General features: G+C 46.2%; 1 protein-coding gene across 1 annotated transcript in view; it reads left to right on the top strand.

Annotated features, from left to right (window-relative positions):
• The first annotated feature begins 1,962 nt into the window (after positions 1-1,962).
• LOC115599383 (autism susceptibility gene 2 protein-like) overlaps positions 1,963-25,601 on the top strand; it is a 343,618-nt gene continuing 319,979 nt past the window's right edge. Inside the window, exon 1 of the mRNA XM_030462660.1 lies at positions 1,963-2,256. Coding sequence (XP_030318520.1) covers positions 1,963-2,256 — 294 coding nt within the window. The remainder of the gene's footprint in view (positions 2,257-25,601) is intronic.

Raw genomic sequence — 25,601 nt, 5'->3', positions numbered from 1 at the left:
GAGTTCTGGCCGCAGCCCCAACCACCTGTGTGTCGGCCGCCATGTTGGGGTGGTCGCCATATTGGAGCTTTCACCATGTCAGGGCGGCCGCCATGTTGGGGCAGTCACTGTGTTGGGAGGTTGCCCTGTCAGTGGCCGTGCCCGTACTCTGCCCAGGCAGGGGTGTGCGGGGCAGCCATAGGAAGGTAGAAACCCGCCATATCCCAGGGCAGAAGGCAGCCAGGGATGCAGAAGGCTGAGCAGGGGCAGGTGGCCGGCAGCAGCTCGAGGTGGCCGAACACCTGAGGTAATTCCGAGCCCGCGGGAGGACGGGCGGCGAGGGAAGGAGAGAGGGCAGGAAGCGACGGGCAGAGCAGCCGCGGGAAGGGAAGACGGGACGACTAAAACTGAGGAGAAAGTTGAGGAGCTGAGGAACGGGAGGCTACGAAGGTAAGAACGGGCGGCGGGACGGGTCGGGTCGGGCGGGAAGGGAGCAATGGGCGGGGGGTGAGGAGTGCGCAGGCCCTGCGCGCATGCCCGCAACTTATTTCGCGCGGCCGGGGCTCCGCATTTCACGCGGCGCCGAGCGGGGAGCGGGAGGGGCGGCGGCGGCGGCAGCAGCAGCCACGTGACCGGCGCGGGGCCGCTCCGCCGCTGGGGGCCAACACCGCCATCCGCCCCGCGCCGGCTGCGCGCCCGGCGCTGCGCTCCGCTCCTCCAGGCCGGGGAGGTGTGGGGAGGAAGGGAGGGAGGGGGGTACCGGGTACCGAACCGGTCCGTGTGCCCGCCCGACGCCCCCGGGGATTGAGGCTGAGGGGAGGCGGCGGCGGGAGCGGGGAGCACAGAGCGGTGCTGTCCCTACTGGAGCGTACTCGAGCCTCGGCACCACCTCTGTATTTTTTTATTATTATTGTTGGTTGTTGTTGTTGTTGTTGCCGGTTTTGGGGAGGGGGCAGCCTCCTCTCCGCTCGGATCTATTGTCACCACCACCAGCACCCCCCTTTCTCGCCACAATTAATCCGATGAATTTGCCATGATTGATCCGTATTAATAGCTGGGGTGGGTGGGCGTGTTTTGGGGCTTTTTTTTTTTTTCTCCTCTCTCTCTTCCCTTTTTTTCCTCTTTTTTTTTTTTTTTTTTTTTTTTTTTTTTTTTTCCTTCTTTTATTGTTTGGTTTTGGAGGGGCCGGGCTGGGATCCGATCTCCACTTCAGAGTCCATCCCTGGTCGGTGCCTGAGAAAATTGCATCTGGATGCATCGTTATTATTATTATTGTGTTTGATCCAGGGAGATAAAGGAGGAGGGGGAGAGGAGTGCGTGTTGGTGGGAAGGGGAAGGCTGCACCCTTCCCTGCACACACACACACCGAGAGAGAAAGAGAGCTCCATACAGCTACATATAGATATTATTTTTTTTTCCCCTGGAACTTCTTTTAGTTGGGGAGGAAAGGAAGAAAGAAAATAAATTTTGTGCAAGGAAATACTCTCAGCTCCCTCCTTCCAGCGGGTCTCTCTCCTTCTTTCTTTATTCCCCCCTTCTTTTCTGCTTTTTTTTCCCCTCTCTTTCGGAGATCCTCGCCCTTCCAGCCCCTTGATCAAAGCATTCCGCTATTCTGATTTATTGCCTGCTTGGTGAGGCTTTTTTTTTCTTTTTTTTTTTTTTTTCTTTCTCTCTCTCTCGCTTTTTTTTTTTTTTTTTTTTTTTTTTTTTACAAAGGCGACCTGAGATCAGCCATTACTTTCCTTGGCTCGCTTATAGGAATCTCTTACATTTGGTGCTTGCTGCTGGTGGTGGTGGAACCGCACTCGGATTCTTTCATCCCCCCCCAACCCCCCCCCACCCCCTTGCTGTCCTCTCCTCCCTCCCTTTCTCCTTCCCTCTCTCCCTCCCTCCCTTCCTCCCTCCCCCGTTATTCCACCGGGGGAGCCGGATTTGTGGCTGCGGTGGGGCGGGGGGGGACGAGAGCGAGAGCCGGCGAGAGACATGGATGGCCCGGCGCGATGCAACGGGCTTCGGAAGAAGCGGCGATCGCGGTCCCAGCGCGACCGGGAGCGGCGAGCCAAAGGCGGGCGGCGCGGCTCGGCCACCGGCGGGGCCGCCGGCCCCGGGGCCGCCTCGGCGCTCTCCTCTTCGGGTTCGGAGAAGGAAGACAATGGGCCCCCGCCGCCGTCCCGGCCGCGGCCCCCCCGGAGGAAGCGGCGGGAGTCTTCCTCGGCCGAAGAGGACATTATCGACGGTTTCGCGATGTCCAGCTTCGTCACTTTCGAGGCGCTGGAGGTAGGAGCGGCGGCGCTTTGTGTGAGAGCCTCATTGTGTGGGGGCAGCGGCGGGGGGAGCCCCCGCAGCGCCCACCCGGACACCCCCCCACACCTCCTCTCCCACCCACCCACCCCACAGCTCTTTACCCCTAACACCCCCTCCCCCTCCGGGACGCCGCCGCCGGGGGTGCCCGCGGGGGAGGTCCCGCCGCCCCTTCCCCGTCCCCGGGGTGCCCCGCTCCCCTCCTCCCTTCTCCCCTCCTGCCGCCGACACCTGCAGCGCGGCGAGCACGGAGGGCGGGGGGGCTCGGGAACGGCGGCGGCGGGGACCGGAGGGGACCCCCTTATCCCCCATTCATCCACCCTGGGCAGGGGACAGGGGAGTTGTGCGCTCCCCCCTGCCCCCCCCCCCCCCCCCTTCCCACGGGGGCTCCCTCCGGTTCTTCCCCTCTCATGGATCAAACTTTTCTTGCCGGCCGCCCACTCGTGTCCGCGGGCCGGTGGGGGTGGATTTGGGTGGTTTATTTATTTATTTTTAATATTTTTTTAAATGATTCTCGATCTCGCTTATCGCGGCTGGAGCTGCTGCTGGGTGGGGGGCGCCCGTCCTGCCACGCTCCCTGCCGGCCTGTCACGAGTGGGGCATCGCGGTGGGCGGCCAGACCCCCCATTCAAGCAGTGTGTGTGTGTGTGTGTCCCAAATACTGAAGGAAGGGGGTCCAGGAAAGCACAGGTCGGGGCGGGAGGAGGGAGGCGACGCCCGGGTGGCTTCCCAGGCATCGCGTCCCTCCTCCCACCCTGACTTCGGCCCCCTCCGTGTCCCCTCCCCACCCACCCACGGCCGTGGAATGGTTGTCAGCCCGGCCAGAATGATGGTGGGGGGGGGGTGTGCAGACATGCAAAGGCAGCTCCAGCCCGTTGGTTTGAAGGGCTTTGTTGTTTATAACTTCTGCTTCGGAGAAGTTTGCCGTGGTGAAAAGCAGATTTTATTTGGGTTTACGTGTGCCGGAGTCACAACTGGAATGATGATGAACTGTCAAAATAAATTTGGAGATGGAACTGATTGTTTAACAAAAAAATCTGTGTAGCTCTTAAGCTGTTTAAATATTTAGCCAGCAGTACTTAGTGGTATTTTTAGGAGGTTTTGGTGTTTTGTGTCTTTTATTTATTTATTTTTATTTTATTTTAATTTTTTTATTTGGAGCCAAATTTTGTCCTTGGTTACACCTGTGTCCATCCAGACTAACACCTTTTCTTCAAAGAGAACTTACTCTGTGAGTAATTGAAGGGAGGATTTGTTCATGTCAGCAAACCTCCACATGGTTGGTGTTAGGCTTGTGTAAGTGATCATGAGCAAATGCTGAGATAATGATGAGACTTGATTTTACCACCCTTTCTCACCTGGTGAGGATTTCCACCAGTTCTCCTGGCAAACCAAATTGAGGAGGAGTGTTGAATTCAGGGTTGTTGGCAAGAGTGAGATTTGCATGCTTCTGTTTTGGATGAAATTCTGTTCTTCCTCAAACAAAGCCCCAGATTGTGTTGTTAGAGGTTTTATGGGAATATGGACTCAAGAATTTGGCCGAAGTCCTTTTTCAGAAGGGAACTGAAGAGCAAGTTTTATGGTCAAAGCTTGGTTGGACGTTTTAGAAAATGTCTTTATTATATATCAGCTTCTTGTTTATTTTCCACTTGAAAATAATTGCTGTGCTCTCGTTTTGCAAAGCCAAGCATGGCTACTACTTGCATCCTGTTGTAATCTTGTATCACTGAAAAGGAGCACAGAAACATTACCCAGTCCTGCCAGCTAATATCTCCTTCAGATAAAACAATAGCTTGCACACTGAGACTTGACATACTTTTAATGTTCATGTGATAGGTGTCACGTTTTTGACCTAATGATTTCATGCTGTGTTGAGAGATAATGCCACAAAATTGTTGTTGGGTGCTTTTTCCTGCAGCTGGTTATATGTGTTGAGAAAGTTGTTTCTGAGGATCAGAGGGAGATGAAGGTGTGTAAGGCAGGAGCCCAATGTGGCAGGAATTACTGTGTGTGTTACATGTAGCATCCTGAAGTTTTTGTTGGGATTTTAATGTTGGTGAGGAGGTTGTGAGTGGCTGGTGGAGTGAGATATCTCGGCCTTGGTGAGATGTTTAGGTGTTAATGTGCTTGAGTTGACACAAGAAGCCTTGGGTGTCATGGAGAGGTGCAGTGATATTTACTTATCTCTCACTCTGGATTTGCCTCTGGCTTGTTGGAGTTTTCTCTCCAGGCTCCAGAAGACACTTGTGCCCAGCATGTGACAAGACTTCCCCAACCCAGGTTTTGTGCTTTAACTTCAGCTTTCTCTTAGATCAGCTGAAAGTGTGCAGAGACAGTGTTTTGTCTGCTTGACATGAACGCCACTGAGGAGCATATTTCCTGATGGAAGATTGAAACCTGTGGTCCAGAAGAGGGGAATCAGAAGGGGAATCAGTCACCACGCATCCGTAGAGCTGTAGGTGTGTGAGCTGGGTGGATGGGTGTGAGATGTCAGTCCAGGATTTTAGGAATGAAGAATGTGAAGTTGGAGCTGAGCCTGAATTTCCATATAGCTTTGTTGTACCTGTCCCTTACTAAATGCTTTTCAGTGAGGTGACTAAAAAAGCCCAAGCTGTGTAAAATACCAGGTCACATGGAGCTCAGAGCAGGCAAGGGGACACAGGTGCTGGAGGAGAAGAGCAGATATCCCATGGCTTCTGTACCTTCAGCAGGAGTCATCCTCTCTGTTATGGTTGATAAAAGTTCCCAGCCCTCGGAGCAAAACTGTTTTTTTAACTCGGAGCTGCTTTGTGTCCTGGTATCAGTAGCCTTCTTGTGCTTCCCAAGTGTAAATTGTTTGGTGTAGAAATAGAAGCCATCTGCTTCTAGTTATCTGTCTCTGGGTTTATAGCAAGCCTGTACCTTGATCTTCCTAATGTTTGCTTGGGAAATTGAGGGAAAGAGGGAGCTGAACAGAGGTGGTGAGTTCCCATTGTTGATTTTTATTGTTTTGTCTTTGGAGTAACAGTTGAGTAAACCCAGAGTTATTGCAGATGTGGCCAGACTGCTCCTTGCCTTGCTAGACTCTGGGGTGGTGATGGGCAGTGTAGGCCTGTTCCCTGTGCTGGGAAGCATCTTGGAACTTTGGCCCTCAGAAACCACCACTTGCTCTGTAGTTGAGCACTTGAGATGTGATCCTACAATTTGATTTGATGGACCTGATCTTCCTGTGGGTAGCTGAACTAGGACTAACAGCAGCAATTTGATTTGATGGACCTGATCTTCCTGTGGGTAGCTGAACTAGGACTAACAGCAGCAATCTCTGATTTACTCCAGAGCAGTTACATGTCACTTCCCTGACCTCCCCAAATCTTCCAGCTTGTAAGAAAGCACAGAAGAGGTGTTTGGTGCTCAGGTTGGGGTGATGGGTGCCTTGTCAAGCTGGCTGCTTTCCCCACCTTGCTGTAGCCCATTCTGCACTGCTGGGGTGTTTGGTACCACCAAGGTTCTTCAAGCCCAGGAAGACATTTTAGACACCAGTTTGACAGGGGAAGGGCATTTCTCAGGAAGTGAAAAATCAATTCCTGGGAGTGACTTTTTCCAGGATGAGCTCTGGCAGCACTGGCAAGGAGGGTTCTGTGGAGCTCTCTAGTGAGGTGAGGTTGTGCTGAGATGTTTGTCCCTTTCTACCCCTTGGTGCAGAGAACTGTGGGCAGGAGTTCGACCTGACATGGCTGTTGATGTGCTGTGGTGAAGAGATGATGGTTTACTCTGATGAGAAATGAAATCTGACCTGAATGTTAAGGTAGCTTAAAGCCTGGGAAGTGCTTTCTGTTTCCTGAGTCAGCTCTGACCATCCCTATGGAGTAAGCAGTTGGTTTCAGGTTTTCTGAACACTGAGGAAGGTAATGAGGTGTTTTTCTGTGGATGTTTGTTTAGCTTCAGCTTGGGCAGTTCATCTGACAAGCCTGAAATGGGCACAGGTATTTATACAGAACTCAGAAGTGGGGTGGGAAGAGGAGGGCTTGCATTTAAATGGAGATTCTTGTGTCATAAAACTGGCACAATTTCTCACTGTGCTTTGCTGAGCTAATTTCTGTTCAGCACACAAGCATTAGTCTGTTTTGAGACCATGCTAAATTATCATCAGGTAAAGCCCAATATAATTAATTACAAATGAGAAATGCTGACAAATATTTGTCAAGGAACTGTTTAATGAGCTTCAAATTCTGTGTCAGATTACTCCATCCACCTTGTGTAAATAATTTTTAAACAATTGTTCCACTGCATTTGTGTGATTTAGGCAGATATTAGCTATGGCAGTTTTACATGTTGGGCAGATAATGGGAGATGGAGTAAAGCTTAACAGCTGATGGGGGCTTTAAAATAGAGACACTACTGCTACACAAACAAAATGTGGAAGTAACAGGAAGGTTTTGCAGATTCTGAGGTCTCATTTGTGTGTCCATGTGCCCTGACAGTGTAGCTCTGTGTGTGCATCTGAATGCAGGAATTTGCTTTAATAAGTGTTGTGTGATCCCCATCACTGGGCACGGCCCACTGAAAATAGAAATAGCTTGGCTGTGTGACAGCAGAAGCTCTGAGCTGGACACCAGAATGACTAGCTTGCAGTGTGGTTTTCTTCCCCAAATCATTCTTTTCCCACCAGCCTTGTAGTTGGCCTGATTAGCCTGTTTACTTAAATTCACTGAGGTTTCAAGCCAGTTTGTTCTGCCTTGTCTCTATCCCTTCATATGTCAGAAGGATTTTGATCTCTATGCCTTACTGCAGCAGCATCATAACATCAGGTGTTTGTTCAGTGCTGTCAGCAAATCTTGGTAGCCCTTCTCCTGTTTATTGACTGCTTAGATGCTTAGATGTTTGTCCTGGTCTCTGTTTGCACATGCAAGTCTGCAGATTTAGAGCAGCAGAGAAAAGAAGGGAGTAACTAAGTGAAAAAATCTGTGGCTGCTGAGTGGCATTAGGTTTTGTGTGACACTGGGATTTGATACGGAGCAATGTGCTTATTATTTTCACTGTGTGTTTAGAGGAAACAGTAAATTGACCTGAGATCAGATTTTGAGATAACCTTGACAGAGCAACTGAATCTCTTGATGAAAACCCTCAGTGACCAGACCTGAAAAAACCAGCAATCCCAGCTGAAAAGAGCAGGATCCACAGTTCCACAAAAGGAACCTCTTGGGTAATTCTTTAAAACCAATTTTAATATCATTTAGGCACCTGAAGAGCTTAAAAATATTTTAAAATTAATTCTAAAAGCATGGTAACTTTCTGGGAGGTGAGGCATCTGCAGCTCCTACTGGCTTCAGTAGCTGTTGAAGAGCTGAAACTGCTTCTTCATGCAGGTAGTAACCAGGGATTGTTATTGTTGCATAAATATTCTTTTAAACTCCTGAAGGTAATGGTGTAATGAAGATGGGGAAATTTTGCCATTCCCATAGGTGGTAATAAGAGGCACAATGGCCTTGAGTTGAAGAAGGAAGCGTTTAAAACTGTAAGGGCAAGTTCTTTAGCTAAATGTGATTCAAGTGGTCTCCACTGGCCCTGCTGTTTAAGGTTAATGTTAATGGGAATTATACCGTGTATCAACAGGACAAAAGACACCCTTATGCTTCTTTATCTTGGCATCCTTTTTTTACTTGCATGAGAAAGCAAGCCCTTTCTCCTTATATATCTGGAGCCCTTTCTGGGATGAGGGAGTGTAAAGAAACAGATTTATAAAATTAAGGGTAAAGGATCAGGAACTTGGAAGGAAAGTTGTCACTAGGGAAAGGCAAAAAACCCAACAAAACATCAGCACAAAGACATCAAGGGGCTGAGTAATTGAAAGATTGAGTTACAACACCGAGATCAATAGAGAAATATCAAGGACTGGTTGGATACACTGAGAACTGGAGGGGGATGTTGTTGCTGAAAATGGAAGTTTCAGATGGGATCCTTGGCTGTACATAAATGCTCTTTGGTGAGAGCCTTGTCCTCAGTACCAGGGGGAATACTCAACAAAATCTGTCCCCACTTAAAAAGTCATTAAACTCATCAGCTGGGAGAGAGACAGAATGGTTCTGCACTCCATGAGATGGCCCCCGGTTTCCCCAGTCTCTGCTACTCTTTATTTTATTTTTTTTTAAGCACTGTTCCTCTCAGTTTGACTGGAAGACCCTACCACATTACCCCGGGGGGCTGACCTGCAGCCTTGTAATTATCTGCAGCTAAATTAGAAGTTTAATCTTTGTTCTGAGCAACAATAAGTTGAGTCAGATAGGTTTTAAAAATAGCCCAAGCTCAAGTTTAGTGAAGTCTCAAATGCAATTAATAAAAAGGTAATGGAGTTAGGAAGTTACAGGCTGAAACGTGGAGATGTTTAACTCTCAGTTTTCCTTTACTGGAGCTGCAGAGCTGTGCTGGGGCAACGTTGCCTTGGTGTTGCAAGAGAGCATTGCTTCCAATGTTTCCCTGTTCTTGCACATCATCCTTGTGATTTATCAGCTCAGTATTTGTGTTCTTGTTGGCATTTGGCTGGGTATGAGCCACAAATTACCAGCTGTATGCATTTTTTTGTATAGTCAATTTGTTGTTTTGACTCAAGGCCAAGCCATGCTGAAGACCACTTCAGAATAGTCCTCTAAACTCCTTTGTTGTAAAATGGATATGAAAATCCATTTGAGGGTAATGAGAAATGGCTAATGCAGGTAGGGATTGGTTTTGCTGTAGCAGCAGAATGTGCAGTGGCAATTTGTCAGCTCCCCAGCTCAGCTCTGCTGTACTCTTTGCCTTTAAATAGGGGGTTACCTTAATATCTTGGGACTTTTTTCCTTGTATCTTGGCAACACTACTGCTGAAGTTCACACAGTGGAGAGAAAAGGTTTTAACCAAAAGAGTAATCTTTAGTGGGGTGAATATTATAGGAAGGAGTTTGGGTTCTGTCCTCCCCTCTGCAGGAGGGGTAGAATAAAAGCCACCAGAAGAAGTGAATTGTTCCTTGGCACTGCACATATTTTTCTGTTTGTGAGTTTTTGCCTATCAGCTTTAATTTGCTCAGTTTGTCTGGTGTACAGTACACATGGGTTTGCTCTGTATTTCATGTGCATCTTGGTCCTACTGGCTTCAAAATCTCCTGAGACACAGACATGGGAGATGTGCAGAGGTGTGTTGAGATCTGATGCACCCAAGTTTATGGCTGCTTGAACTTTGGGTTGTGTAATGGTGGCTGATGCACATATGACTGATGTGATTAATATCCCAAGCTCAAATAGGAATAGTTACTCGAGAGCCACTCAGGAAGCCAGTGTGGTGTTCTCTGCAGAAATGCTTGCCCATTAATCTAGCTCACATGTGTTTGCCAGCTTCCCAGAGTGAATCTTGTTTCTCCTCTAGAATCATTCCTTTTAAAAATTGCCTTTTTTCATATTCCTGTTTGGGAGCAAAGGGAACATACTGGTTTGGGAATAAAAACCATCACCAAGCAGTCTTCCCCATCCACAAGCCCAGGCTTGTTCTTTGTTGGATGAGCTCATGAAATGATGAGCAGATATCTTCAGCCTTTGAGGTGTGCTGGGCATCATCTGAGTGAAACCTTCTGGGGCATTTTGGGTGCTTCAGGGTGACACTGCTCAGTGGGAGAGGTGGGGAGGGGTAGGCAGGAGGAGTTCTGGGTTACAGTACTTTTAGGTGGCTGAAGTGCTGACAGGTGCCCCTTGTGTTGCAGTGTACGTGGAACAGAGTTATATCAGAGTTAAAAACACATTTCACACTCAAACAGTCAGACAGGGCTAGATCAGTACCAAATGCCTGAAATTGTGAGAAGCCTTACTCCATATTAGGCTGCCTATGAGAGGGACAGTTTTTCTGAGCAGGGTGTGTAGGGGTGACAATATTTAGTGCAGATACCTTTTGACCTGTCAGGGAGCTCTTGCAAGCCACTGCCACCTTTTTCCCTACGTGTGGGTGCAGGTTACTGTGTCCTAAGTGACATCCTGCAGCTGCCATCTCACCCTCCTGGTGTAATAAAACCATTATTATACCTGCCTGGTCTAAAAAAGGCATTTTGATGTCTCTGCCCAGTGGAACCAGTAGGACAGAAGTGGTTGCCACCAGCTTCTCCTGGACCACACACGGGGCCCCTGGCTCCGAGGCATGAGCAGTGTTACTTCTCCCTCTTGGCAAGTTTAGCAGCACGTTTTACTGTTTGCACACTGTGTCCTATTGCTGAGCCTGAGATGACTTACAGACATGCTGCTAATTGCTTGAGGCATTGATTTTTATTTATTTTTGCTCTGGAAATCCTAAGTGAGACCTTTGGGTCTGATAATCCGCTTCGGTTTCCTTACACGGATGCTGGGGGATGGAGGAGAGGTGGCCAAAGGACTCAGCTCCTTGCTTTGAAATGGGGGTGTCCAGCTGGGGGGCTGGAGGTTCTGCTGCTCACCTGGCTGTGACCACTTGTGTTGCCTTTCTCTTGGCTCCTGCACATCCAGCTGCTTGGCACCAAACGTCTCCAGAGGGTGCTGTGAGTGTCCTTCAAGGCTCCTCCAGAAAACTTCCATCTGGTCCCCAGCTTCCAGCAGGCCCTGGGGAAGGAGCTGGGAGGTGCTGCTGCTGCAAGAGCTGGGAAACACACTCTCTCCAGCTTGCTCTGGAGCTGGCCAGATGTGACGAGTGGCTGGGTGTGATGTGGCACCCATGGGGTGGGCACTGGGAGAGGGCTGGAGGCAGCGAAAGGAGCTGTGACCTCTGAGGAGCCTGTGTGGTAAGGAGGCAAGTGAAGAAGTGATGTTGCTGGGGATGATTTTGGTAGTGTTGTGGGTTTGAATGCACGTCAAGGGCTCTTTGACATTTGAATGGAATCCTTTGGTGTGAAATTGTGCCTTTTCTCTTCTCTTTTCTTCCCTTAAAGAACATTAAAAATAAATACTGAAAATCAAACCCGTCTGTTTCGAGGGGACCAAATTGCCTCTCTCTATTTTATGTGATTTGGGTATTACTGAACGATTAAGAGTCTTAGTAATTTTTACTGGCTGGCTATTGTGCTCGTAGGCAATGACTCTTCCAGCATTAGTCATTTTAACTATGGAAAAAAATAATAAAAATGCAATTAATGTGGCTCAACAGCAGAGTCTGCTGGACTTTAAAAAAAAAAACAAAACCAAAACAAAACCATGAAAAAAAAGTAAATTTTAATGAGTTCTGGGATCAGAAAGATACATCTGCTGGATGGATTTGCCAAGTTTTCAACCTCAGAATGTGTGTTGAAAAACTCGGTGAATTATGTAGCTACAAAAGTGGATCTTTGCATGTTTATAAGACCTCAATGAAATCTCCTTATATTTGCTTAATGACAAACAGACATTCTCACAGAGGCACAGCCCAGAAGAACACACATGTGCTGAAGCAGCTCTGTAAGTTGATAATATTGGTATCAGAATGCTGCTACTAGGGAAGGAATTTTAGAGGATCCATTAAATATAGAAAAAAAAATACATCTTGGTAGTGGATGAAAGGAAGGAGAAGGGAGGGAAGGGAGAGAGAAGAGGGAGCACTGAAACTTAGAATGCACATGATGTGTGGGCTGAGATATTGTCCCTCCTCTGCTGAACCAGAAAATTTATAACAACTGTTTGTCATGTGTATGTATTTATAGCCATTCACATAATGAAGTTTCATGAGGTTGTAATAACATATCAAGATGGATGTAATTAAAACAGAAGCAAATTGACACCTTGAGATTAAAGGCAAACTCTAAACTAATACACCTGTATGCTGTCACTTCTGTATTAGTTGTCTGGGGCAGTTTGCCAGATATGCAAATAAAAAGACATTGGCAAATTTCCTTGGATGTGTGGTTATGAAAAAAAAGGAAAAAACCAACTGTTTAATCCTTTCCCTAGCTTTGTTCAGGTCTGTAGCAACAGGGGAATTTATTAATTTGATGTCATTGATGCTTCTTGATGGGTATGGGCTAAATGATAGAGAGGTGGGGAAATGAACAAGAAGGAATCTGGAGCTGGTGAATAGGAGTTTGACAGCAGAGCCTGTCCCTTAGAAAAGAGATGTCACCACATCTGCCCTAACTCTTGAAACCCCAGAGGGCCAAAGAGGCCCTGACACTGACTTTCTGTAGCATTTGGGCTCATTTCAGTGCTTTTGAAACCTGCAGTGAGATAACAGACTTTGGTTCCGTCACACTGCAAGTGATTGGAGTTGCCAGTAAGGAAACTCCTCCTAAATTTCTGACATTTCAGATATAGTGGCACAATTCAAATCTGACTTAAACCAGTGCAGAGCCTGTGAAATGGCTACAGAGTGTCCTAGCAAATTTAGGTAATAGTATTTTTCAACTTGTTTCAGTTTTCAGTAGCCTAGAAATTTGTCAGTGGAGTTGTGAACACATGTATAGTAAATTTAAGTCAGTAGGTTTGCTCTCTGAATTGATGGGCTTGGGGTTCTTAGGAAAAGTCTGGTACACTGATAGAGAAGAGGCTACTGGTGTGGAGCAGGAAGGGAACTCCTTGCTTTGTTGGTTCCAGACCTGTGGATGGAAGTACCAGCCTTGCTTTTGAGTAACTTTCAGCTCAGATAACCTGAACTCCTTAAAAAGCCCCAGGGATGGAAATAGGTCCTCGTGTGGTTTAGGAATAATCCCCTTGGCTGGTGATCAGGGTTTTCTGTTCAGAAACTAGTGCTGGTTCCTTGAGATTAAAAATTCTCACCTTTTGTGAATTTGATGGCATATTCTCTGTCCCAGGGAGCCCCTCATCCCTCTGCTGCTTCCAGTCAGATGGTGGGAGTTGATTAGATTGATAACAACTGCAGCTCTGGAGAGCTCAGTAATCCCCAGATTATTGAATTCAGCTTTGAATCTGGGCTCGAAGTTTTTTGCCTCAGTCAGGGAGGAAGCAGAAGGAACCCCAGCCAGCTGCTGGGCCATCATGAGCCTTCTCCTTGGGGTGCTGGGCTGTGGTTCTGGGGAGAGGTACCTGCAAAGTTCACCCAGTTTCAGGAGCTGACTGCATAAAAGCTCCAATGAGCATGTTTGTTACACTTCTGGGGAATTAAAAAGACTTTTTTTTTTAATACATCTGGACATTAAGGATCAGTACATGACTTCAAAGTGATTTCAGATGGTAGGATTTTTGTCTTCAACAACTTTTCTTCCACCTTTAATCTTTCATGAGCGGAAGCTTCAGAAGATAATTAGTAAAACATGCTTTTATCTGCATTTATCTCAAAACACAATTAATTTTTTAACTGCAATTACAGCAATCATTTCAAGTTTCCTCTGTACTAATGAGTAAAGGATTTTTTTTGTGGGCAAGAGGGAGCCTAAACATGGCTCTGTTGGCCGAGCTGAAAGGTGCATTTATGAGTGTGCTTTTTGTTTTCCTTGCTAGGGATTGAATTTCCGGTTCCAGGAAGTAATATTTCACGTGGATTAAAGTCTTTGAAATGCTCTTGCCTGGCTTCCCTGGATCATTTTGAGGAGCTGACAATGATAAGAACTGGATCATGCACTTTGCTGGAGTTGGCTACTGAATATGCAGTTCCCCTTTCCCTCGTGTTGGTGCTTTTCTGCTCTGTGCTCTGCGTGCAGCTCTTGGCATTGGAATATGTAAGATATATGATGAGCTGGTTTGTTGTTAATGACTTGGCAAGGAACTTGTAAATTTTCACCTTTTTTATTTCTGTCTTTGTTACAGGCAGCTTAAGGCATTTTTTATTATTATTTCACTTCAGAGAGAAAGATGTTTCTGTCCATTTTTTCTAACCTGTTGGTTTGTGGGATTGTCCAGCTCATGTCCTGCAGCCAGGATCCCACCTGTAGGTCATGCTTGTGGCCCTTCTGGATTTTGATCCTCTACTGTCTATCCAGTTATTGGTCCTCCATGGCTCACCCCAGAGGCCCTAGAAAAGGGTGTCACTGACACAGATGTCTCCCAAACCAAATATCCATCCCAGAACCTCCAGAAGCAATGGACAGCTCCAAGAGGTAGCTGGGAAGCAGCAGAATTTAAAGCACTTGTAGTGAGTACAGCTTTAGGGTAATTTTTGCTGTCTTGTTCCTCAGCCCTGCTTCCAGCTCCTCCATGGGAGGATGCAGGGAGAAATTTTGGGTGTTAGCTGATGTTTTGGTGCTCTGTTCCTCCAAAGGGACTGGGCAGGGAACAGCCCTGTGGTGGCTGGAGCTGCTGCTGGGTGGTGGCATGGCCACAGGGACCATGCTGGAGAGCTGCACTGAGCAGACATTTCAAACTACAGCTGCAAGAACCTGTTTTTTCTTTTTTATTCAGTTCCCTTCAGTAAGGCCCTAGTCCTGGGTATCAGATACGATTTGGTATGACCCTGCAAGGTCTTGGTTTGTGTCTGATTTGAGCTTCTGGACTGGGATTCCAGTTACTCAGCCTGCAGTCCCAGGGGAGGTGGATGGGACAAGGACTGTGACAGTGGATTGGGCAGCTGGATAGGAAAGCATGTGAGTGTATAATCAGATTTCTGATAAAACCAGGTCTCTAAGTCCCTTGAATGGGTAGCTTTGCTGTGAATAGGCTCATAAGGTCTGTTCTGGCTGCTCTCTTTGTTTGGTACTTAGACAAAAAATTGCTCTGGTGTCCTTGCTGGCATATTTTTACATCTGCTATCCATACTATAGATTTGTCCTGGCTGCAGTCTTATTTTGTTTTGCAAAATCTACCTGGGATTGGGATGGAGATATATGTTTGCTAAGGCAGATTTAGAAATTGCATTGTTGAAATACAGCCCATATGGGCCATTATAAAATGGTTACTGCAGCATATAATTGCCTTCACAATGATGTGCTTTGTCATTTTACTTCCATCTTCAAAGAGGCTCTCCTGTAGTCTGCTGACAGCAAGGGTGGTATTAGAAAACATATGGGTTTGTAAAGGCATTAAACTGTCTTTAGTTCAAGGATTAGATTACAGTGTTAGACTATGGGTCACCACATTTTTGTGTGGATGGGCTGCACTTGACTGTGGTGGTTTATGTTGTAGGTTAGGGAAGAGTTTGTTTATTTATTGAAGGTATCTGACAATAAGATCCTTTTTTATACCCAGGGTGACAGGCATCTTGCTGTACACTGCATGAGCTGCACCTCTGTCCTGGGGTGTCCTGGAGCCACCTCACCCTGCTGGGCTCAGTCACTGCTTGCCAGCCACACCAACAAGAGTTTCAAGAGGTCTTGGAGGGAAATGGCAATTACAGCATGGAAAAATACACAGAATTTAAACCCCACAAAATTGGCTTGGAAATGTTAAGGTTTTTTGTTTGTTTGTTTTTTAATCCTTCATGCTGGGCTGCTACTCTGAATGCTTTGGGTGTTTAGTTTATGTTTAGATACAAACAGTGTGTTTCTACTGTACAGCTCCACACATTTCAGAGTATAGTACACCCCCAAATTTGGGTTTTCTGGGGCAGGTTTGAGGTTGAATCATGGGGTGCCTGATGTCATGGGTTGTGGCACTGATTCTCTACAGACTGGAGTGGTGCTTGTGCTCCTTACACCATCATCAGGGGAAAACTGGAGAGTGAGAGGGAAAACATACACAAAGAAGATCCTTCTTTTTCAATTTTTTTACTGTTTTTGTCTTTTTGCACCCTGCTCAGTCTGGCCCTTTGTGTGGGGGAGGTTGCTTGGCCCATGGCCACCTTCACCTTCTGTAACTCCACTTGCTGTTGCATTTGGATTTTTGCAGGTCCCTCCCAAAACAACCCTTCTGCTATCACTCCTCTATCAAACAGACTCTTTAATTAAGATGCTGAGCTGGTCCCTGGGAGGTGTGGGTTTGTTTCCCTGTAAGCAAAGTTGTCTTTCGTAACCTTGAAGCAGTCACTCCCCTTGCAGCTCAGCACCTGCTTTGTGGTTGTGCTGAGTAAGGATGGATTTGGCCTTGGATCCATGTGCATGCTCATGGGAGCTGCTGTGTCCAGGCTTGTAGATTTGGGTTTCCTGACTGAGAAAAGCAGGTCTGTGGGGGATAATGCTGCTTTGTGAGACTGTTTAGTATGAAGTCAAATATGTGTGTAGGTGTCACCTTGAGCTGGAGCATTAGTTTTGCTGTAGTTGAGCTTTCCTGTCTGCAATATGGGTTTAATAATACTTTCTCTCTTTAGAGATTCCCTGGCTACTTAATTAGCATCTGCAGGATGCTCAAATAGTAAGTGGTTAACATAAAATATCTATATAATTTAACTGTAGGACATCAAAACACCAGTGCTTATATGTATTTAGCAGGGACCTGGCTGGAACACATACTTAAAGGCACTTGAGTTATTACTAACTGCCTTTTAAGAAAAAGCTATAGTTTTGTCTTAAAAAGGTTGACAGCAAACACTTTGCTGGGGAAATCTGATGTGAAGGGAAACCCAGTGAAATTCTGAATGCTTTATTTTTCTTTATGCTGTTACAATTTTTAATGCTGTGGGAGTGTTGCCTACTTAGGGCTTGTTTCTGCTTTAGATCACTGCCAACATTATCTGACCCAGCTCTGGTGGATATTGGGGCTGGCTGATGGTAGTAAATTTCCTTAAATCCACTGCAGGATGGAGAAGAAGCTCAGTCTGGCAATGAGAAATGTTCAAGTCTGTATTACTGACTCTGGCATCTGTAATGGTGGTAAACAAATTAGGTCTGTCATTAATGCCAAGGTCTGCAGGTATGGAACTGGTATCTCTCTCTTACTAACTGGTCTATAAAATAATAAATGCAGAGGGGTTTTAATCCTCGTGTAACTAAATTTACAGGCAAAGCTTTTATGTGATCAGTTTGTGCAGGACAAACCTGAAGTTCCACTTTATGGCATTTTTGCAGCAAACAGTGAAGAAGTTAAAAAAACCAAACTTATTCCAGTGAGAAGCTCTGGTTACTGTCCCCAGGTTCTGCAGCATGTCCTTGTCAGGGCTTGACTTGGAGGCAGTAATTATACAGCTGTTCTGATCAGTCCCTCTTTAGGACTGTGCTGGAGTGGTTAAAAATCACAGCACAGGGCCCTTGAATATCTGCTCCAGTGCAGTCAGGAGCAGGGTGTCTGTGTGTAAATACAAAAACACATCCTTAATGCCAGGCTTCATAACACTGAGGTTTTCAAAATGTATTTTTTGGGATGGAAAGCTTGGGAGGGTGACTTGGAGGGGGTTGTTTTGGGGCCTTCAGGCAGTTGACTCTGGTGTGAGAGAGGAATGCTAGGGAGGAACTTTGTATAAGGGTGTGTAGTGACAGGGCATGGGGTGATGGCTTTAAGCTGAAGGAGGGGAGATTTGGGTTAGACATGAGGAAGAAATTCTTTCCTTGCCCAGAGAAGCTGTGGCAAGCTGCCTACGCCTGGCAGTGTTGAAAACCAGGTTGGATGGGGCTTGGAGCAGCCTGATCTAGTGGGAGGCATCCCTGCCCATGGAAGGGATTTGGGACTGGGTGGTATTTAAGGTCCCTTCCAGCCCAGACCATTCTATGAGAAAGCTCCTGCCTTGCCCCAGCACCCAGAGTATCAGGACCAAGCTGTTGTCTGAAGGTCTGGCTGCTGCCTCCTGATGCAGCCATGGGATATGGGACGTGGCTCCTTGCTGGAGAACACCTGGATGGGTTGGAAAAAGCCTCAAGAGACAGCTTGGCTGGTGACCAGAGGTGAGAGCAGGATGGAAATGGAGGTGTAGGCTGTCATCAGCCCAGCTCTGCTTTCAGCTGCCAGATTCAGCCTGCCCCTTGCCTGGTGCTGGAATGCCAGCAGACTTTGGTGCTATGAGGCTGTTGGATGAGTTTAGATTCATGCAGAGTCAGGTCTGGGTGTAACAAACAGTGCCAGTGCAAACTGACAAGCCTGTAATGGATGGGATTGGATTTTGTTTCTTTTGAAGGGAAATGGAGAACTTTGCAGCTTTGCTTACAGTAAGTCCTGTTAATGACGAGTCATCAAGATTTTCCTGGCAAGTAGCATTACTTTGGGTAATTACTTTGGGAAGCTACCAGGAGGGTGCTTCCTCCTCCCCCTGGTACCCACACCTTACATCCAGTCACATACTGTTGCTTTTTCCAGTACCAGCTAAACAGGTGGCAGGATTCAAGTCACCACTCTCTGAATGGAGTTCACTCTCTGCAATAGCTCACCAGAGGCCTGTTTTGTTACAGAACATTGATTAAATAAATATTCCTATGCATACAAAGGAGCAGAAATCTGTCAGAGCAGTCTGCAGTTATTTTTCCATTAGTAGCAAGGAGCTCTCCCTAATTTTCCTGCCCCTTTCAATCTGTTTCCCTGTCTCCCTCCCTTCCCATCATTACTAATGCCTTCATGTGCATGAGGGCCATACAAACAACATTCCCTCCAGTTCAGATCTGCAAATACCTCAGCTTCAGCTCAGCCTGCTTTAGGAAACCCCACGAGCAGGGTGGAATTGACTGCTTCAGGTGTGTGATTTTCATTAGCTTGCTATTTCCTCTTCAGTACCAGTATTCCTTGTGCTAACTGACTTTCATTTCATTAATGTATATAGCAGCAGTTAAAAAGACCATGTTGCAATAGCAGCATCTTTGTAATATAAATAATTAGGGCAGAATATTTGACTTCTGAGGAAGGTCTTGTGTTCTTCCATGACCCCAGATCTTTTAAAACCTTGGAGGCAAAAGTTACTGCTGTGCTATCTGTGCTGGAGGAGGTGTGTGCATATTTTGGAAAAAAAGCACCTCTTGCTCAAAGATCCTGACAGCCAGGATTTTCTGATCTATCCTGATTTCATAGGAAATGGTGATGACTAGAAACATATGTGTGGTACACTATTCCTTCAGTAGAAGAAAACAGCTTTACCAGTTTTAAGTTCAGCAGATATTTGTCTGGAAAAAAGAACTTTTCATTTAACAAACGTCTAACTGCAGTAAATGTAGAGTATGAGGAAATGCCAGGGCATTACTTTGACTCTGTGCTGATGTGACTGAGATCAAAATCCACTCCAAAGAAAGTACCTTGAATTTAGCTGCTTTTTTTTTTCTTTTCCATGCAGGCAATAGTGAATCTACTTTGGACAAACCAGAGATCAGTGATTCTCTATCATCATCTTTCTTAAATTTAGAGCTGTTAAATCACAGTGCTATTACTCTAGAGATGTAAATTGGTCTTTAAAAACTAAAAAAAAAATACATTTCCCATAAGTCTCCTTCCATTATGAGTTTATCTTGAAATTCTTGCCACTGTTGGCTGGATTCAGGGTTGGGGAAGCAAGCCTTTGGATCAAGCTGCTGTTCTGGCCACTCTTGCAGGGAGAGTCCTCACCCTCTTTCCCAAGCTGCAGGATTTTTTTTTCTCTTGCATCAAGAAGCAAGGGAGAAAATCTCAAATCTCCTAGGGCCAAGTGGTTGCAGTGGAGAGAGCTGAGGAGAGATGTGCAGAGAGGAAAGGCCCCATCTCAGAGTCTGAAAGCCACTGGGACGTGTGTAGTGATTAATGGCATCATTGCTTTTTAGCTTCATCAAAAGGTTTCAGTGTAAGAGTTTCTAAGGAATGCTGATAGTCACAGGAACCTATCAAAGGGTACAGAAAATATCAAATGAGCACGTGGGAATGAGAGTTAATTACTGAACAGTGATTACTCTGATATAACCAATTACTGGATCATTAAATGTTTATTACCCTTTTTTATGCTCCTTTCCCCTGTAAGTGAATTTTTTTCCCAAAGTATTAAAAAAAAAAAAAAAAAAAAAAAAGCTTGGATCAAATGCTTACAAAGCCTTTCCAAAACCTTGAAGGTATTGAAAAAGCATTTCATCCTAACTCCTGGCATGCTGGCCTGTTCCCTCTGCATTCCCTTGCTTTGCAGATTTGGGGTCGAGCACTGTGAGCCCTGGGTGAAGGCCAAATGATCTCCCTTGTAGGAAGGGGCTGGAGAAAAGCAGGAGCTGGGAGAAAACCAGATGCAGCTGGTGGGTTCTCCACTCTTTGACCTGGGGTTGGGTCAGTGCCTTCGGCTGGAAGGGGTTGGTGGCTTTTGTGTCTGTTACCTGGAGGCTCATCCTGGTGCTCCCTGGTTCCCTATGGATGGGGTGGCACGGCCTTAATTTTCCTTGGGCTCAGGGCATCTCTTCCTCCTCCATTCACTGAACCTCCTGAAGGAAGAAAAGTTCCCATTGCAAGGCAGCAGTGATGCCATTGGAGAGAGACACATATAAACCCTGCACAGGTATTCCCCTGGACGTCTGCAAAGTGAGAAATACCAGCTTTTCAAGCTGTCTGCAGTTATTTTAGATGACATTTGAGGGTTTAAAATGTTAAAGCAATTTTTAAAAATATAGCTATTTGTGACTTTGGTCAATGATCCTTAAATCTTCAGTTGTTTAAGCTTTGTATCTGGAGAGAAGTAAGGGTCAGAGTTAAAAGGAACCTTTCCTTATCATGGCAGCATTTCCCAGGGGTGGCATGTGTTGGTCTGTGTGTCCAGAGGGGCTGGGAGGGCTCTGCATCCACCCTGGGCCTTCAGCAGTTATTTATGGGCAAGTGGAGAGATGTTGGGATCCATCATTTTGTGTCTCTGGTGTGGGCAGAGGGAACGTGGGGAGGCATTCAGTGAGCTCTGCCTCGGTGTGTCTGAACATTACCAGCTCTGCCTCAGAACACAAACTCATCTCTTTCTGAAGTCTCATCCTCAGAGCAGTCTGGCTTTTCTCTCCAATACAGTATGCTTGGTATGGTAGAGGAAGGTTTTGTGAAGCAAAAGTTTCCATGCCCTTCTTTGTGAGTTGAGCTTAATCGTTTTTATGAACTTTGAGAGCATGAGGGGTTTTTTTATTTCTTTATTTGCCAAGTTGGAAGCTTCAGCCATTTTTGAAGCTGTAATGTGTTGTTTTTTCTGTACTTTTTTTTGTTGGTTGGGTTTTTCCCTAACGTAGCACAGACAGCCAGAAATCTGCTCCTGGACCTTCCCCTGCAAATGCAATTTTCAATTTTCATCCCTAAACCCCCATGAAAGTAGATGGGGCAGGTTACAGGGAATGTGCAGCAGAGACTGAAACCAGGGTGCTGTTTGCAGCTCTGTGTTAGTAGTATCCAGCAAAAGGAGGAAATCCTATAAAACCATGCTCCTGGGAATTCAAATTAATGTCTTTACCATGCTGCTGTGTCATAATTTGTGTGGCAGCTGGGACTTTGCCCTCTTCAGAAGGACTCTTCCTCCTGATGGATTTCCTCTGTATGTCTTCAAAGGAGAACTTCTGGGCTTCTTTCTCTGTTTTTATGTAAATAAATATAAAAAATGGAGCATGTTTACTTTGCAGAGCAAATATTATGCAGGTCATGGCTTCCTCCTGTGCATGAAGATGATTCTGTCCCCACAGTGCATGTCTGGGGAGTCAGGACTTGGCAGAGATGCTTAAGGATGCGTTGCTCCCAGCAGACCAGGTTCCCACACAGGCATCTGTGCTAAACACCAGCTCCCTGACCCTCCAGCAGTAAAATGCTTTCCCCAGCAGTGAATTGCACCCACAAAAGTCCCCTTTGCTCTTCTGCAGCCCCAGTTTTGGGATGGGGGGCTGGCTGGGGGGGACTGGATGTGTTGTTGCTGCGGCCACAGAAGGCAGAGCCGGGGAACTCGGTGCTGTTGCTTGGAGGCACGTGTGCAATTATCCCTTTTTGACAGCATAAAATAATAACAATAATCATGAAACGTCCCTTAGGATTGCTTCTTACTAACTGAACATACACCAAGAGTTGTAAACTGTCTGGGTCGTGTCACAGCCTCTCCGAGAAGCAGGCGGGGTAGGCGAGGATCCCAGCAAGGAGGAGAGTTCTCTTTTAAATCCTGTAAAAAAAAATAAATGTGGTGATAGCGAGGCCGAGGCCGTGGGAGATGAGCCAGTCTCCTGGATTGCTACAAATGTTAGATTTCAATGAAAGGTCAGCCAGGAACAAGGTCAAAACAAGCCCGATAGGCATAGCAAACAGGGAAGCTGGGAGGTGCAGATAAAGGTTAATGTGAAAGGGCTATTGGCATTAGTACAGCATGTGGTCAGCTTGCTGCCGAGCAGGGGCTGAACCAGCAGATAATGAGGAGGGTTTACTCTAATTCTATTACAATGTATAATTAACTAGCATAATTGATAGCAATTTTCCCTGTGTGTGTGTATGGGTCTGTACATAAAGTCTCATTTTCGGCTTTTGTGCAATTGCAGCGGGTGCTTCGAGCTGCTGGGGACCCTCTGGCACCTCCCTGGGCTCCAGCTGACTGCCCTGCTCAGCCCAGGGATGCAGAGGGGGAGTGATGTTTTCAGCAGCCTGTATTTTCTCTGCCTCTGACATTAGACATAATTCCGAGGTGGGTGCCCTGGGTAGGGCGGACCTGCTGCTGACAAAACAGTTCTGGGAGCCAGGGATGGATTTTGTGTTTGAAGAGAGAACAAGGGACAGGTCAGCACTATTTCCTTCTGTGTTGTTTGCACCTTTTATTCACAGTGTTCCTGTGAAAACAGAGCTTGAACTGAGATTTTTGCCTTTGTGATCATCTTTGATACAGGATAAAGTGTACAGAGATATAAGTGTGCTCATGTTTCAAACACAGAGGATTTTAATTTTCTCTGCATGTGAAGAAAAAAAACAAACAAAATATTGCTGATTCCTCTGGCAGGGCAGAGGGCAAATACACAAAATCTTCCCCTGCCCTAAAAGCCAGACTTCTGTGCTCTACTAATGATGTGATGTTTGAGATTTTGTTGGGTTTGGGGCAGGCAGAGACACCTCTGCTGTGGCACTGATACTGCTGTAGAGCTTTGTGCCACGTGTTTGATGTTGAGTTGCAGGGAGCTTTGTACCTGGTATTAGGTCCTTGGTGTGATGTGAAAACTTCAAGGTAGGAAAAGTAGGGTTGGTTCTTGGGTTTATTCTTGGTTGTTGTTTTGTTTTTTGGTTGGTTTTGGCCCTAATGGTAGAGAGGTCTACATAGAGTCATGAATTGTAGAGTAGTAAAAACAGGCTGACAAATACAAGTGTTGAGTGATTTACCTTAACAGCTGTTTTGCTTGTCCACTGTCTTGATTTTGCAGGGTAAAATTGAGGGAGGGCATTAATATTTCCTTCTGTTTTCATTCAGTATCTGGCAATAAACACTTTTCAAGTGTAAATGCAAATGACCCAGTTCTTAATCCTTTGGTATGGGAAACCTGAAGGCAATATTCTTGCTTGGGGGGGGGATTTAGCCTTGTAACTACATTAAATGTTAGTTGGAAACATGTGGCTAAAGGCTCCCTAACACTGAGCTGAAATTCTTCCTTTGAGGTTTGGGTTGAGTTGGAAATTTCACTTCTAATTTCTTTATTTTTTATTTCAAAGGTTACACAACACTTTAAGCCTGGAATTTTAGGTCACTGCCTTTTACAGCCAGATCCACCTCATCAGTGAGAATGCTCCCCGAGGACTGCAAAAGACTCAGGCTTAGTGTTATCCAGGAAAAATGTGTATAATAGGTGTATTTTAAAGTAGTAAGTAATGTAACCCCTGTCTGTTAGTCTGGCGAGTGCAACGTGAGCAGTGTTATGGTTTGGTTGCATGCACTTCAGAGTCCTTTTTTACAACATAATGCTAATTGCCCTGGGCTGAATGATGCCAGGGTCTTAAAAATACCTGTCAGTGCTTGTAGAGGGAGCCAAGAAAAGTCAGGTGGAGAAATCAGTGAGATTGGCTCTCAAGCAGAGTATCAGCAGCTGAGACACTGTGAAGGATTCATACCAAAATTTTCCTGCTTGTCCAGGAAACCTGTGACAGTGTGAAGCTTTCAGATCAGTGTGATAGGCTTCAGAAAGAGAGTACTAATAAATTCACAAGTCACCAGAGATAGAAACCAATTGCAATTTATGCTACATCCACACTGAGCTTTCCTGTGGTTTGTTTCCTGCTCCAGTGATAGGAGAGGTCCCATTCCACTTGAAGTCCAGCATCATTACAGTGCTGTCTCTCCCCAGAACCCATCAAAATGCTCCAGATCTAGCAAAAAAAACCCCTATTACTCAAAATCAATCCCTCTAACCATTTGAAGAGTCTGGGACTGGACTCAAGGTGGGCTGTACCATTCTCTAGTGTTGTTAATGTTCTGGCTGCAGCAGTTATGTCAAAATGGGAGTGACAGTAAGGCAGCAGTTGGGAGGACAGCAGGGTTGTGGTTTGCTATTTTAAAAGCACTGGTGACTGCTTTACCATCCCTGTGTCACTAATCTATTACCATCAAGTGTCCATGTTGGAAAATCTCACCAGTGTTTTTGCTGCTTTTTTTCCCTGTGTTTGTTATCAGCTATATTAAGATGCTGCTGATTGGCATTGTGTTGGGTGTCTTGAGCAGTGATACCTGAGCCATTTAAAGATGGCACAGCTCAGCTGCCACAGCTTCTGCTCCTCACCTTGCTCAGGGCTGCTAGACCTGGTCCTGACATCCTGTTAGCAGCCTCTCATACCTTGATCCAGCCTCACTGCCAAGGACAGCAGGGCTTCAGTTTTCTGAGCGTTCTGCAAGATGGCAAGACAGTGAGGAATATATAGGGATAGGGCTCTTGTTTTCAAAGCCTGATTCCCCAGTTTGTCCTTGAGTGATGTGGGTGTGAAATGGTTTGTGTCCCCAGTAAGACTGTGTCCAAGAGCCTCCATCCATAGAATCACAGGACATCATGTTGGAAGGGACCTCAAGGACCTCATCTGGTCCCATCTTTGTAACTTCATAAGTGTTTATATGAGATGTCTCAGCACCTCATCAACCTGAGACTTAAAACTTCCCAAAGTGGAGGAATCCACCACTTCCCATGGGAGATCATTCCAGTGTCTGTCTGTCCTTGGAGTGAAAAATTTTCCTCTTGTGCTCAAATGGAATTTCACCCAGAGCAGCTTGTGGCCATGAGGCCACCTTGTCTGTAGCTGCAGTGTTAAACAAGGTCCCTCAGTGCAGAAGGTCCCAGCAAGCAGGTGACAGGGACAATAGAGGATCCCTTTGGGACATTGCCTCCTGCCAGGTCTCCATGGTGGAGATGATGGGCTGGCCAAGGCATCTGTGATGGGTAAGGATCCAGCCTCAGTGCCTTCTCCAGCAGCCGAGAGCTTGCTTTCCCCAGAAGCACTCGTGTTTTTTCAACCATTTATTTGGCATTGCACTGAGTCATTAAACATTCCTGCTTGTGTTTTTTTGTTTTTTTACCCTCTGCAGGAGCTGAGGGAATTTATTCAGCAGCTTAGTCTGGTAACAGAGGGGGATGAGGAGGTGCTTGAGTGGCGGACTCGGCAGGCGGAGGCAGGGATGTCGCTGCGTGTGACATCTTTCTAGTAAAGTGGGATGTCAAGATCTGAGATCCTTTTCCACTT

The sequence above is a fragment of the Calypte anna genome, chromosome 19 (assembly GCF_003957555.1).
Source record: "Calypte anna isolate BGI_N300 chromosome 19, bCalAnn1_v1.p, whole genome shotgun sequence".
Classification (NCBI taxonomy): domain Eukaryota; kingdom Metazoa; phylum Chordata; class Aves; order Apodiformes; family Trochilidae; genus Calypte; species Calypte anna.
Note: the sequence above shows the minus strand (reverse complement) of the source record. Positions and strands in the feature narration are given on the sequence as shown.